At 47.0% G+C, this 16,158-nt stretch overlaps 1 protein-coding gene across 2 annotated transcripts in view; it reads left to right on the top strand.

The window, feature by feature from the left end:
* TTBK2 (tau tubulin kinase 2) overlaps window positions 1-16,158 on the top strand; it is a 137,057-nt gene that overhangs the window by 88,506 nt on the left and 32,393 nt on the right. For both annotated transcript variants that reach the window (XM_075329961.1, XM_075329959.1), the window contains exons 7-10: window positions 6,820-6,885; window positions 8,139-8,231; window positions 9,114-9,239; window positions 12,901-13,058. In XM_075329961.1, coding sequence (XP_075186076.1) covers window positions 6,820-6,885; window positions 8,139-8,231; window positions 9,114-9,239; window positions 12,901-13,058 — 443 coding nt within the window. The remainder of the gene's footprint in view (window positions 1-6,819; window positions 6,886-8,138; window positions 8,232-9,113; window positions 9,240-12,900; window positions 13,059-16,158) is intronic.

Genomic DNA, 16,158 nt, shown 5'->3' with positions numbered 1-16,158 from the left:
ACAGCTGTCTCACTGCAACCAATCACAGCTGCCGGTGGGCGGGTCTGTATTGTGCAGTAAATTAAATAAATAAGTAATTAAAAAAAAAACGGCGAGCGGTTCCCCCCAATTTTCATACCAGCCAGGGTAAAGCCACATGGCTGAAGGCTGGTATTCTCGGGATGGAGTGCGCCACGTTATGGGGAGCCCCCCAGCCTAACAATATCAGCCAGCAGCCGCCCAAAATTGCCGCATCCATTAGATGCAACAGTCCCGGGACTGTACCCGGCTCATCCCGATTTTCCCTGTTGCGGTGGCAATCGGGGTAATAAGGAGTTAATCATGGCAGGCGTCTCCCCGAGATACCTTCCATGATTAACCTGTAAGATGAAGAAAATTAAGACATACACCAAAAAATCCTTTATTTGAAATAAATGACAAAAAAAACCACCCTCTTTCACCACTTTATTAAACCCCCAAATACCTCTCCAGGTCCGACGGAATCCACAGAGGTCCCGCGACTCATCCAGCTCTGCTACATCAGAAGCTTACAGAGAGCGGTCACAGACCACGACCGCTCTCTGTGAGCTCTTCGCAGCGACTTAAGTGAGTCACGCGATCAGGTGTGCTGTCACTAAGGTTACCCGTGGCCACAGATCTCAGCAGGAGAACTTCTGCTGTGGCTGCGGGTAACCTCAGTGACAGCACCGCTGATAGCGCAGATCACTTAAGTCACTCAGGGGATTTGCGGTCATTGGTGAGACCTTCACCAGTGACCGAACATCAGGCCACGACACACAGACAGAGCCGCGGGATGACAATGAAGTCAGGTGAAGTTCATTCTGATCGCGCGGCTCTGTCTGTGTCTGCTGTCATCTGCCATTCAGCTCTGCTACATGGCTGTCTGTGGCTGCTGTCAGCGGCCATGTAGCAGAGCTGAATGGCAGATGACATAGCTGCTGAGAATAAAAACGGATCCCATACGGATCACACACGGATTGCACATGGACTACAATCGTGAAAAATCACAGAATCGCAATGTAATTGCATTGCACATGGATCAACACTCGGACAGAGCTCATCCTACTTTCTAGCATGACACTCGGTCTGATTTTACACTCGCAAGTGTGATTCCAGTCTTAGGGATAGCAAAGGGCTTCCTAACCTGAGGCTCAGCTTAGGAGCTCTGGTTTCCTGCTATCCCCATAGTCATTTTGACAGTATGTAGCTGTGTTCCTGTATATTTATGTCACACAGAGTTTTGCACAACCTTCGCCGACTGTCATGGCAGGATTGGACTGTGTTCAGATTGCAGATTCTGAAACTCCTCCCAGTGGTTTGTCCGGTGTCTAAAATCAATACAGGCAGACACTGGCGTCGACCTGCTGTGTGCTGATTCATAGGCAGGCTAACAAGAGTTAATCTCTGCTCATCTGCTTGCTCCTTTAATCATATGTTGTGGGGAGACCAATCACATTTGCTCTCCTCCTATTTCTGCTGGTGGAATCCTTCTATCCATGCCAGCTATGGTTTATTCTATGTTAGTCTGTGAGGTGCGGTGTCCCAGACTCCCTGGTGAAAGTTGTGCTTTAGTTGTGCCTATTGATTGGAGCGGTTGTGGAGTTTATTCATATTATTGTATACTTCCTTCCTGCTCTTGTTTTCCTCCTGAATCGCTTATTGTCTTTACCTTTTGTATGTACGTGGTATGTGACAGAGTTTTGGTTTGCCTTCATCTGTGGGTTTCATCACACTCCTGTCCTATCCCTCCCTGGGGGGATGGGGAATCAGATCAGGACTGTTCAGGAACAAGGCCAGGAAGGAGACTCAGGTCTCTCCACCATCAGAAGTATCACTGAGATTAGGGATAGCGTTGGGTTCCCTAGCCTGAGGGACAGCTTAGGAGCCACGGTTCCCCGCTACCTCTAAGTCATTGTGACAATTAATGAATGTGACAACACCCCTAGTTTTAAGGTAATCTGTCAGCAGGTTTTTAGTATCTCATCTGAGAGCAGCTTAATGTACAGGCAGAGACCCTGATTCCAGTGATGTCACTTTGTATCACTACTGCACCCAGTAAACTATGAGTTCTTAGATGTAGCAGAGCTCAGAAATCTAACCCTACCCACACCACAGCTCTCTGTGTACATTATATACTGACAGTGGGCTGCTAATCAGTTCTACATGATTGGACCAGTGGCCATGCTAGCAGTTAGTCCAGCAATGATCATCTCCTGCTGATATATATTAAATAGATCTTTTTTTTTTTATATAGCGCTAACATATTCTGCAGCGCTTCACATACATCAGGGATGCTGTCCCCATTGGGGCTCACAATCTAGAGTCCCTATCAGGATGTCTTTGGAGTGTGGGAGGAACCCGGAGTACCCGGAGGAAATCCACGCAACCACGGGGAGAACATACAAACGCCTTGCAGTTGTTGTCCTTGGTGGGATTCGAACCCAGGACCCCAGCGCTGCAAGACTGCAGTGCTAACCACTGAGCCACCATAAGACTGCAGTGCTAACCACTGAGCCACTGTGCCGCCCTAAATATATATTCATTGTATTGAAACAGCACACAGCCTAACTAGTGACACATTGCTAGAATCAGGGTCCCCAGCCTCTTACTGTCCTTAGATTACATAGCAAAAACCTGCTGACAGATTCCCTTTATGTTATATATCCACTTACAAAAATCATGTGACAAATGATATATTGACGCGCTGTATATAAGTAGTAGTGTGACTGTAATACGCTTCATTGCTTGTTTACTCATGCTCAGTTAAAGCTTATATTACTTGTGTTTATAGTCCAAAGCTGCATTCACAGTTCTTTTTATTGTCATTGGAAACAGTCAGCAAGCTTGTTGCATCTCCTTAGAAAGACAGTCATTCCCTTTTACTGTGTATGATAGACCCTCTAATAGAGCTCAAGATCCGACAATGCATGCAATCTATAGTCTTCAACCCCCAACTCAAAAGTTTTAGTAAAGTTAAAAAAAAAAAAATCTTATTTATGCAATATAATAATGACCATTTAATACCACAACACGGCTAATTCTAACAAGTAGTTTCTCCAAATTCAACACAAAATGCCATTTTTTACGAATTCTAGAGAATTCTTCATCCGTTTCAGAAATGTCTTTAGCATTTAGTAGGGCTCATCTAGCTGTTATGACCTGCTATAAATGTGATGCACAGCCAGACACCAGCTTCGGGCAGCGTTCCTGATGAATCTTAGGCGGGCTTTGCACACTACGACATCGCAGGTGCGATGTCGGTGGGGTCAAATTGAAAGTGACGCACTTCCGGCTTCGCATGCGACATCGTAGTGTGTAAAGCCTAGATAATACGATTAACGAGCGCAAAATCGTCGTAATCGTATCATCGGTGCAGCGTCGGCGTAATCCATAACTACGCTGACGCGATGGTCCGATGTTGTTCCTCGTTCCTGCGGCAGCACACATCGCTGTGTGTGACGTTGCAGGAGCGAGGAACATCTCCTACCGGCGTCACCGCGGCTTCCGTAGGATATGCGGAAGGAAGGAGGTGGGCGGGATGTTTACATCCTGCTCATCCTCCGCCCCTCCGCCGCTATTGGCCGCCTGCCGTGTGACGTTGGTATGACGCTGTACGAACCGCCCCCTTAATGAGGAGGCGGGTCGCCGGCCAGAGCAACGTCGCAGGGCAAGGTGAGTGCATGTGAAGCTGCCGTAGCGATAATTTTCGCTACGCCAGCTATCACACGATATCGTACCTGCGACGGGGGCGGAGACTATCACGTGCGACATCGCAGCATCGGCTTGTGATGTCGCAACGTGCAAAGCCCGCCTTAGTCTGTTCCCAAAGGGCAATCTCCTGCAGTTAATGAATATTCTTGGGTTGTCAATAGAGTGGTCTAAGTAGTTAAGAGAAGAGATCAATGTCATACAAGGAAAAAGATACAAAAAGTTAGTAAAGGTACTGAATGTTCCTAGAGATACAGCTGGAAGCAGAGTTAAGGTTACTTTACACGCTGCGATATCGGTCCCGATATCGCTAGCGTGGGTACCCGCCCCCATCTGTTCTGAGACACGGGCAAATCGCTGCCCGTGCCGCACAACATCGCGCAGACCCGTCACACATACTTACCTGCCTGGCGACGTCGCTGTGACCGGCGAACCGCCTCCTTTCTAAGGGGGCGGTCCGTGCGGCGTCACAGCGACGTCACTGAGCGGCCGCCCAATAGAAGCGGAGGGGCGGAGATGAGTGGCCGGAACATCCCGCCCACCTCCTTCCTTCCTCATAGCGGCCGGGAGGCAGGTAAGGAGAGGTTCCTCGTTCCTGCGGTGTCACACGGAGCGATGTGTGCTGTCGCAGGAGCGATGAACTACATCGTTACTGCTGCAGTAACGATAATCGAGAATGGACCCCCATGTCACCGATGAGCGATTTTGCACGTTTTTGCAACGATGAAAAATCGCTCATCGGTGTCACAAGCAACAACATCGCTAATGCGGCCGGATGTGCGTCACCAATTCCGTGACCCCAACGACTCCGCATTAGCGATGTCGCAGCGTGTAAAGCCCCCTTTAGATGCTAAAGGAATGCTGGCTATGCTACCTGGATGTGGAGAGAGCCATCAGTGGCTGCCACCAGATTCCTGAGGAGTCGAGTGGTCAGAACCCTTCAAGTGACTGCAAAAGACATACGGTAAGGCTGCTTTCACACCTCCGGTTTTTGCTATGCGGCACAATCCGGCACTTTGCAGGAAAAACGCAACCGTTTTTTTTTGCTGCCAGTTGCGTTTTTCCTGCATAGACTTTAATTAGTGCTGCATTGTGCCGCAAGGCCTTGCGTTCCGTCTGGTTTTTGCCGCATGCGGCAGATTTAGCCGATGCGGCGGCCGGATGGAACGTTGCCTGGCACGTTTTTTTGTGCGGCATAAAAAAAAAAGCATTGCGCCGCATCCGGCCGATGCAGCGCTTTTCCCAATGCATCCCTATGGATGCGGCAAACACCACATCCGGCCGCTGCATGCGTTTTTTGCCACTGCGCATGCTCAGTAGCATGCCGCAAGCTGCAAAAACCGGACGGGCCACATGTAAAAAACTTATGCAAAGGATGCGGTGTTTTCACCGCATCCGTTGCATAGGTTTTATAGCCGGATTGAGCAGCACGGCTCAAACCGGATGTGTGAAAGCAGCCTAAGAATATATGGTGGCAGGAACTGAGGTTTCAGTTTACATTGCAAGATATCTACCAAACGCTGAAGGTCTCCATTCCCAGACTCAAAAATACACCTCTAGTGACCCAAAAACTCAAGGAGTTTTAGGATTCCTTTCTGCAGAGCGATGAAACAAAGCTGAAGGTTTTTGGGCCTGTGGGTCAATGGTATTCTAGAACAGGAAGAATAAGGCATATTCTCAGCAGAACACCTTGTCTACAGTGCATCAGGGTGGAGGCTCTGTGATGCCTACAGTGAAACATGGTGGTGGTTTGTCGATATCTGCAGTGAAGCATGGAGGTGGCTCGGTGATGCCTATAGTGAAGGATAGTGGTAGCTCGGTGATGCCTACAGTGAAACATGGCGGTAGCTCGGCAATGCCTACAGTGAAGCATGGTGGTAGCTCGGCAATGCCTAGAGTGAAGCAAGGCAGTAGCTTGGAGATTCCTGCAGTGAAGCAAGGTGGTAGCTCGGCGATACCTATTGTGCAGCAAGGCAGTAGCTTGGCGATACCTTCAGTGAAGGATAAAGGTAGCTTGGCAATGCCTACAGTGAAGAATGGCGGTGGCTCGGCGATACTTACAGTGAAGAATGGCGGTGGCTCGGCGATGCCTACAGTGAAGCATGGCAGTAGTTTGGCGATTCCTACAGTGAAGCATGGTTGTGGCTAAGAAGTGCATACAATAAAGTTTGTCAGTGGCTCAGTGATCTCTACGATGAAACATGGCAGTGGCTTGCAAGGCCTACAGTGAAGCATAATGGTGGCTTGGCGGTGTATACAGTAAAGTATGGCGGTGGCTCGGCGATGCCTGCAGTGAAGCATGGTGGTGGCTTGACGCTGCTTACAGTGAAGCATGGAGGTGGCTTAGCAATGCCTACAATCAAGTATTGGGGTGGACTTGATGCTGTGCTGGGGCTTTTTTTCTTCCTCTGGAACTGGAAACCTGTAGCATGTTGAGGCCAAGATGGATTCAATGAAGAATCAGGAAATCCTATTAGAAATCATCAGACAATCCAGAATCTAAAGCTTTGGTGTCATTTGCCTTCCAACAGGACAATAATCCATGCATACCTCAAAGTCCACCGACGCTTGGTTTCAGAAATTTTTGGGGAAGATTCTGAAATAGCTGTCGGCTTTCTGACATGAGCCCCATAGAAAATCTTTGATGGGATTTGAAGAAGGCGGTTGCAGCACGTCCATGAGCAGTTGGCTAGAACTCTCAGGAACAATGCTAGAAGATGGTGTCTGGCTGTTATAACCTGCTACAAACAATGCATAGCCAAAGGGTATGATGCTGATCCTGCAGGCATTGAATATACAATGCACTAGTCTCTAAAAATGGCATTTTGTGAAGAATTTGGAGAAACCCTTTTTTAGCTTATTTGTGTTGAAATATTAATTTTTTTTGGTTTAGTGCAAACAGAAATGTTGTAACTTATGCGTTTGCAAAGGGGGGCTGAAAATTTTGGTTACTACTGTACACTTAAGAATGTTACCCTGAAATGGCTGATGTCATGTGTAGGAGAGGCCAAAAGCAGCGGCCATATTGGTGCGATCTGTAACATCTTTGTGTAAGATGCCATTCAGAGCAATGTCCACTTTTAATCTGATTTTACTGTCTTTTCTTTCTAGCCTCGAGCTGTTGCTGGATTTCGGGGTACAGTACGGTATGCATCAGTCAATGCACATAGAAACCGGGTGAGTAGAAGTGAGCATAGAGCCAATGTACTATATGTACCAGAAAGGCATATGGGTCCTGCAGTAGCTATAAATGATAACCTGTGACGGGAACTCTTATTTGTTCCCAATTCCCTACAATATTCTTCAATACTTTCGGTATATCTTAACTGAGTTAATGCTTCATGATGCATTTAGCTATCATGGAGCCTGTGAGGGTGTATGTAGCGGGCTCGAGAGCTGAGCTTGCTTCATCCAGGTGGCATCTACATCTAACTGTAGCTATCGGAGCTTGCTCTGATAGCTGCTGTAAACCCCTTTAAATCCTGATCCACCTAATCCACTTGTCCCCCTCGCTACTCCCCGGCCTCTCCTCTCTGCCAATCACTTCACTGGCTTCCCATAGCCCAACGACTCCAGTTCAAAACACTAACCATGACCTACAAAGCCATCCACAACCTGCCTCCTCCCTACATCTGTGACCTAGTCTCCCGGTACTTACCTGCACGTAACCTTCGATCCTCACAAGATCTCCTTCTCTACTCCCCTCTTGTCTGCTCTTCCCACTATCGCATCCAAGATTTCTCCCGTGCTTCCCCCATACTCTGGAATGCTCTGCCTCAACACATCAGACTCTCGCCTACCTTGGCAAGCTTCACAAGGAACCTCAAGACCCATCTCTTCCGACAAGCCTACAACCTGCCGTAACCCTCAGTCTGATGCAGCGCCGCACAATCAGCTCTACCCTCACCTACTGTATCCTCACCTATCCCTTGTAGACTGTGAGCCCTCGCGGGCAGGGACCTCTATCCTCCTGTACCAGTCTGTATCTTGTATTGTTTATGATTATTGTACCTGTCCCTATTATGTACACCCCTTTCACATGTAAAGCGCCATGGAATTGACGCCGCTATAATAATAATAATGACCATCATTCCAGACTCCCTTTGACCCTCCTTAACCCCCCCCTTCCTCCCCCAAAATGCCAACAGCTTGCCATGACATCCAGGGGCCCTGCTGAAGGCCCCTTTCACTGCCATTTTGGTACTCCTGTGAAGCTCAGCAACAGACTGGGCTTCATAGGAGGCTTTGATTAGGTTTCTAAATCATACAACTGCTGTATTTAGAACAGGCAATCAAATGAAGGAGAACATTTTTTTTTTGTCCCTTTTGGTTCAGGCTTTAAAACATAAAAGGAAACCTGTGTTTCTAATATTTTTAATTGATTCTTCAACAAGCTCTATCGAAATGTTTTAATCTGGTTGTGTTTGCAGGAGATGGGCCGCCATGATGACCTGTGGTCTCTCTTCTACATGCTGGTTGAGTTTGTGGTTGGTCAGCTTCCATGGAGGAAGATAAAGGACAAGGTATGGTTACTACGCTGGTCATCCATCCGGACAATGTTTGTGCCTCTGCCCTCATTGAACAGCCTAAAAATAACGTTGGAACCCCTTTTTTTATATAAATGTCAGAATTGTGTAAAGGCTACTTTACACACTGCGATATCGGTCCCGATATCGCTAGTGTGGGTACCCACCCCCATCTGTTGCGCGACACGGGCAAATCGCTGCCCGTGTCGCACAACAGCCGTCACACATACATACCTGTCCGGCGACGTCGCTGTGACGGGCGAACCGCCTCCTTTCTAAGGGGGCGGTCCGTGCGGCGTCACAGCGACGTCACTGAACCGCCGCCCAATAGCAGCGGAGGGGCGGAGCTGAGCGGGACGTAACATCCCGCCCACCTCCTTCCTTCCTCATAGCGGCCGGGAGGCAGGTAAGGGGAGCTTCCTCATTCCTGCGGCGTCACACGCAGCGATGTGTGCTGCCGCAGGAACGAGGAACAACCTCGTTACTGCTGCAGTAACGAGATTTGAGAATGGACCCCCATGTCGCCGATTAGCGATTTTGCACGTTTTTGCAACGATGCAAAATCGCTTATCGGTGTCACACGCAACGGCATCGCTAATGCGACCGGATGTGCGTCACGAATTCCGTGACCCCAACGACTCCGCATTAGCGATGTCGCAGCGTGTAAAGCCCCCTTTAGGGAGGCTTGAGTTATGAATTCCTTAATTATTCTCCTATCGATATCAGACCACAAAACATTTATATATATATTAGGCTGCTTCACCTCTACATGACGACTGCATGGAGTTCTGTAATATACTTCCCTCCTTTTTCTTACTGTAGTGACGTAGTAGCTTTATACTTGTTCAGTACTCTTAACCAGAAGGTTTTTCTTCATAGGAACAAGTGGGTTCTATCAAGGAACGATATGAACATCGCCTTATGTTAAAGCATCTTCCCCAAGAATTCCATGTATTTCTTGAACACATCAGTGGCTTGGACTATTATACAAAACCAGATTACACGGTATGTACGCCGCAGGCACGGTTACAGGGATAACTGTGATTGGCTGTTAAGATTTTTATGAGACTATAATAGTGATGCCCTTTACTTGGGATAAGTCATCAATATCTGATCAGTGGGGGTCTGACTACCAGGACTGTCCCACATCATCTGATTTAAAGGGACTGCCATGCTTCAGAACCTGCACTGTTCTGTGCACTCTGTGTCCTGCAGCTTTCTCTGCGCTGCCCTATATGGCAGAGATATTCAGTACCATTCACGACAACTACAGCATGTGCACAGCGATGTCTCTTCTGATGCGCTGCGGCCGCTTTAATGAGCTGATGAACTATTCTTAAGGGGGCTTTACACGTTGCGACATCGCTAGCGATTAAGAGCGTGTTCGAGCGCGATAGCACCCGCCCCCGTCGTTCGTGCGACATTTGGTGATCGCTGCCGTAGCGAACATTATCGCTACGGCAGCGTCACACGCATATACCTGTGAAGCGACGTCGCTGTGACCGCCAAACAATCCCTCCTTCAAGGTGGAGGGACGTTCGGCATCACAGCGACGTCACTAAGCGGCTGGCCAATAGAAGAGGAGGGGCGGAGATGAGTGGGACGTAACATCCCGCCCACCTTCTTCCTTCCGCATTGCTGGTGGACGCAGGTAAGGTTGAGGTTCCTCGTTCCTGCGGTGTCTCACACAACGAGGTGTGGTGCCGCAGGAACGACAAACAACATCGTACCTGCAGCAGCAACGATATTCAGAAAAGGAGCGTTGTGTCAACGCTCACCGTTTTTGGACGATTTTGTGATCGTTGTGATCGTTGCTCCTTGGTGTCGCACGCTGCGATGTCGCTACCGGCGCCGGATGTGCGTCACTAACAACGTGACTCCGATGATATATCGCTAGCGATGTCGCAGCGTGTAAAGCACTCTTTAGGGTAGGTGACCTGAGGGAGTTTTAGAAAAGCCCTTTAACCCCTTAACGACCGCGGGCCGTAAAATTACGTCCTAGCGGTCATAACGTTACTGCCCGCGGTCTCCTGGCAGCAGCATGCTGCTATCGGTGCACATCTCAGCTGATTTTCGCAGCTGAGATGTGTGCCTGCTAGGCACGAGCAGAATCGTTATCTGCTCGTGACGTTTAACCCCTGTAATGGCGCTGTCAATATGTGACAGCGCCATTATAAACGCAATCGCGGAAAAGTTTTACTTACCGCCCGATACCGGAAGTCACATGACATGATCACGTGACTTCCGATGGTTGTCATGGTAGCACAGGGTCATGTGATGACTCCTGTGCTAGACATGAACTACTTTCACTTTCGCTTTCCACGGAGGCCAGGGAAGCAGAAAGTGCATGTATCTGCTGTTTACAGCTGTATAGCTGTGATCAGCAGATAGTGCAGAGTGATCGGATTGCTGATCGCAATAGCCCCCTAGGGGGACTAGTAAAATAAAAAAAAAAGTTTTAAAAAATTGAAAAAAACCCCCAAAAAACATAAGTTCAAATCACCCCCCTTTCGTGCCATTGAAAATTAAAGGGTTAAAAAAAATAAAAAATATACACACATTTGGTATCGCCGCGTTCAGAAACGCCCGATCTATCAAAATATAAAATCAATTAATCTATTCAGTAAACGGCGTAGCGGCAAAAAAATTCCAAACGCCAAAATGACGTTTTTTTTGTCGCCACAACTTTTGCGCAAAATGCAATAACAGGCGATCAAAACGTAGCATCTGCGCAAAAATGGTAGAGTTAAAAACGTCAGCTCGAGTCGCAAAACATAAGACATCACTGAGCCATAGATCCCGGAAAATGAGAACGCTACGGGTCACGGAATATGGCGTTAAACGTGCGCCACTTTTTTCAGACAAACTTCTGAATTTTTTTTTTAACCCCTTATATAAAAGTAAACCTATACATGTTTGGTGTCTACGAACTCGCACTGACCTGAGGTATCACTCCCACACATCAGTTTTACCATACAGTGAACACAGTGAATAAAATATCTCAAAAACAATAGTGCTATCGCACTTTTTTTGCAGTTTTTCTGCATTTGGAATTTTTTTGCCATTTTCCAGTACACTATATGGTAAAACCTATGGTTTCATTGAAAAGTACAGCTCGTTCCGCAAAAAATGAGCCCTCACATGACCATATTGACTGAAAAATAAAAAAGTTACGTCTCTTAGAAAAAGAATGGCGAAAAAAAAACCTGAAAGCGAAAAATCGGCCGGTCGTGAAGGAGTTAAAGAGGTTGCCCACTACTTTTACATGGATGTCCTGCCCTTAGGATAGTCATCAATGTGTGATTGTCCGCAGTCAGACACACCACACCTCGGCCAATCAGCTATTTTTTTGTGGTGGCAGCCAGAAATGCTTAGTTCTAGAGCGGCTTCGTCTTCTGATAATGGCCGGGGGTACTGCACATCCGCCTTCTATTGATGAGAATGGCAGGTGAATGTGCAGTACCTAGCTGCGGTCACTATCTTTTGAAGGGGGAGCTCCAGAACTGCACATTTCCTGTTGCCGCTGCCAGGACCAAGAACTCCTGACCGGCCGGTCACACATTGAGGACCTACCCTAAGGATAGGCCATCAGTGTTAAAGTAGTGGACAACCCCTTTAAGTGTAAGGCGCTGTGCCCACGTGAGCTCGCACCTGCGGATATGTCCGCAGGTTTCCCGCAGCAGCTCCCCGGAATCCGCAGCTATACATAGCTGCGGGATTCTAGCGAAATAGCTGCGGAAAACCTGCGGGCATTCATGCGACTTACCTGCGGAATTCCCGCCTTGTGTCTCCATAGTGGAGGTCCGGGAAATCCGCAGGAATAATTGACATGCAATTACGTGCGTCTGCGGGACATCCGCAGCATTTTCCGCAGCCACACATACCGCAGCATGGCCACAGCACTCCCCATGTCCCATAGGATAACATACGGAGTGTCTGTACTTGCTTAAACCTGCGGATTTATCTAGAAAATTAATTCTTTCAGTTTGAAAATTGAAACTGAAAGAATTAACATGCTGAGGATTTAAAAAAACACCCAGCATCACAAAAAAAAACAAAGATAAAAAAAATGCAGTGTGTGAACAAGTTTTGAAATCTCCTCTACATTTCCCATGCTGTAAAATACAAAAAAACCAAGCCGGAATAAATGCTACAAAAATGCCACGTGTGAACATACCGTAAACCTTGGGAGTAAAGTTCAAAGTGCAAAAGATGCCAGCGATGCCCGTATATTGGGTGAAGTATTTATGGGATGAATTTTAATGACTGATGTGAATCCTGCCAGGGATAATCTGCAGAACATTATGCGCCGTCAGAAGTGCGGCCATCCTCTTTTATGTCACAGATCAAAAAGTGTTGCGAGCCGGATCATCATTGTGTAACCATGAGCAGTGGGAAGAGGAGGTGAAGCACCCGCAGAGGACGGGGGATCTGGATGTGAAACCCAACGAGTCTTCAGACTCTGGAACAGTCAAGACTTAATCCTGAGGCTGGAGGAACGGACGTGACGGAGCTTCAGCACATGGTCGCGGCAGCACTTTCATTGTAGAACCTATTAATAAGAGCAGGGATCAAATTAGTTGGGTTAGGTTGCAAAGACTTTGTTTTTGTTTTTTTTACTTTTTGCATTTTTTAAAGTTGTATTTAATTATTTTTTTCTTTGCAGCTTCTTATATCCGTTTTTGACAACAGTATGAAGACATATGGGGTTGTGGAGAGTGATCCGTACGACTGGGAGAAGAGTGGCATGGACGGATCACTAACTACCACCACAACATCAACCACCCCTCAGCTTCACACGCGCCTGACTCCTGCTGCCATTGGGTATGTAGGGTACAAAAAAATATCAAACGATCAACCTGTATATTCTGCATTTTTTTTAATCTATTTTCTCTTTAAGCTATGTGCGCACTAGGCGCTTTTTTCACGCTGCGTTTTTGTGCTTCTTTGTCCGCAAAAAAAACCTCGCACCCGCGGTAAAAACGCAGTGCGTTTTTACCGCATTTTTGTGCATTTTTGGCTGCGTTTTTGTGCACTGCGTTTTTGCTTTTTTTTAATTCAATGAGTGAAAAACGCTGTGAACAACGCAGAAATAATTGACATGCTGCGTTTTTGTGTCACCACAAAAACGCAGCTACAAAAAAATGCTGTGTGCGGACAGCACTTCTGAAAACCCATAGACATTGCTGGGGAAGCATTGTCACAGCGTTTTCAGCACAAAAACGCGGTAAAAACGCCGCAAAAAACGTCTAGTGTGCACAGGGCCTAAATCTTCACACTTAGAGGATCTATTACCATGTTAAAAATGGCCAGTTATTGCCCTTATTTTATTTCCGCTGCTTTCCTGAGTATTATTTTGTTTTTTTTAAAACCGCCATATGGTGCTAATTTTTGTAATCTGTACTAAAGGGGTCGGTGCTCACAGGAGTTTCTGAGGATGTCTTTAGACTGCCATGCAAAATCTCCTTGTAAAGACCATAGGAATTAACAGGATATAAGAAGGCCTATGTATCTGGAAAAATATAATGGGTTTAATAAAAAAAAAACAAAAAAACCCCCTGAATATTCAAGAAAGCAGCCGGTATAAAATAAAAGCAAAATTTGCCTTTCCCTTTAAAAGGGACCTGGTGGCCAAAGTACTGTAATGGGCATGTGCCGGCTTTACATCCGGTCAGTAGGTACTTTTCTGTCTTCTCCCGGAGCATAGCCATTACGGTACTTCGCTCAGCCCTATGAGGGCACTGTGATGTACGCCTGTGCAGGAGCGAGTTTACGGGACCTGTGTGGTGATGTAGGACCCAGGGCTGTGGAGTCGGTAAGCCAAACCTTCGACTCCGACTCCGACTCCTCAAATTCTCTTGCACCGACTCCGACTCCGGCTCCGACTCCGACTCCGGCTCCGACTCCGACTCCTACATATATTGCTTAGTTAGGTGAAAAATTTATTGTAGTACATGAATATGTGTATGTGAACATCAGACATTTAATAATTTTTATGATACGATAATCAAGATATTTGGATAGAACATAAAATATATTTATTGGAATACAACTTTAGAACACAAAAAACTGTAATAAATTGTAAATATGTAATACACTATGTAATATACAGTAGATTACATATATATCTTGTGTGTGTATATACACTGTGTGTATATATATATATATTACATATTTACAATTTATTAGTTTTTTGTGTTCTAAAGTTGTATTCCAATAAATATTTTATGTTCTATCCAAATATCTTGATTATTGTATCATAAAAACAATTAAATGTCTGATGTTCACATTGTACTACAATAAATTTTTCACTTAAATATAAGCATTATACTAAATGTTATTATTTAGTAAAATATTCAGCACATTCTGCATTGCACTCCTGTCCCCAATTTATTATATATTTTAAGAGTCGGAGTCGGTGCATTTTATACCGACTCCGACTCCGACTCCGACTCCACCAAAATGAGCTCCGACTCCGACTCCGACTCCACGACTCCGACTCCACAGCCCTGGTAGGACCCAGGACCATAGCGCAGCAAGGCACGAGGCGTGGGAGTGCCGCCATATCTCACGGCTACAATGTGATATTTCACCTTTTCAGCAACTGATAAGAAGTAGCGGGTGGGCTTTAAAGCAAAAAGCAGTCCCCATGATACAAATAGATAGGTTCTACAGCTGTGTCCCTATGTTGAGTTTGTAGTCAGGTTGGAACAGATACAAGGCCGGCAAATGGTTAAAAAAACAAAACACACATACGTCATCGCTCACCTTTCTGGATGCCCACAATCTTATCCTCCGCTTTCCGACACTATTTGCCGCATCTTAAAGCCCAGTCACACTAAACAACTTACCAGCGATCCCAACAACGATACAACCTGATAGGGATCGCTGGTAAGTTGCCAGGAGGTCGCTGGTGAGATGTCACACTAAGCGACGCTCCAGCGATCCCACCAGCAACCTGACCTGGCAGGGATCGCTGGAGCGTCGCTACACTGGTTGCTGGTGAGCTGTCACACAGGCAGATCTCACCAGTGACCGGCCCCAGCCAGCAGCGCCGCGTGGAAGCTATGCTGCGCTTGGTAACTAAGGTAAATATCGGGTAACCAACCCGTTATTTACCTTGGTTACCAGCGCACACCGCTTAGCGCTGGCTCCCTGCACTCCTAGCTACAGTACACATTGGGTTAATTACCCGATGTGTACTCTGCTACGTGTGCAGGCAGCATGAGCCGGCTTCTGCGGACGCTGGTAACCATGTAAACATTGGGTAACCAAGAAGCCCTTACCTTGGTTACCCAATATTTACCTTCGTTACCAGCGTCCCTGCTCTCACGCTGCCAGTGCCGGCTCCCTGTTCCCTGCACTCCTAGCCACAGTACACATCGGGTTAATTACCCGATGTGTACTGTGGCTATGTGTGCAGAGAGCAGGGAGCCGGCACTGACAGCTGAGAGCGGCGGACTCTGGTAATGAAGGTAAATATCGGGTAACCAAGGTAAGGGCTTCTTGGTTACCCGATGTTTACCGTGGTTACCAGCGTCCGCAGAAGCCGGCTCCTGCTGCCTGCACATTCAGTTGTTGCTCTGTCGCTGTCACACACAGCGATCTGTGCTTCACAGCAGGAGAGCAACAACTAAAAAATGGCCCACGACATTCAGCAACGACCAACGACCTCACAGCAGGGGCCGGGTTGTTGCTGGATGTCACACACAGAGACATCACTAGCAACATCGCTGCTACGTCACAAAAGTTGTTCCTTAGCAGCGATGTTGCTAGCGATGTTGCTTAGTGTAACGTGGCCTTTAGGCCTCTTATCTATAGGCCAGGACTTTCTCCCCCGTCCCGGCTTCAGAAGTCACTTTGCTTTCTGTAAGGTCGTTGCGCACGTCTTGAGATCACAACCTTATGACATACAGTGACCTCC

The sequence above is a fragment of the Anomaloglossus baeobatrachus genome, chromosome 12, assembly GCF_048569485.1.
Source record: "Anomaloglossus baeobatrachus isolate aAnoBae1 chromosome 12, aAnoBae1.hap1, whole genome shotgun sequence".
Lineage (NCBI taxonomy): Eukaryota > Metazoa > Chordata > Amphibia > Anura > Aromobatidae > Anomaloglossus > Anomaloglossus baeobatrachus.
The sequence above is the reverse complement of the archived record's forward strand: the minus strand, read 5'-3'. Positions and strand labels throughout refer to the sequence as shown.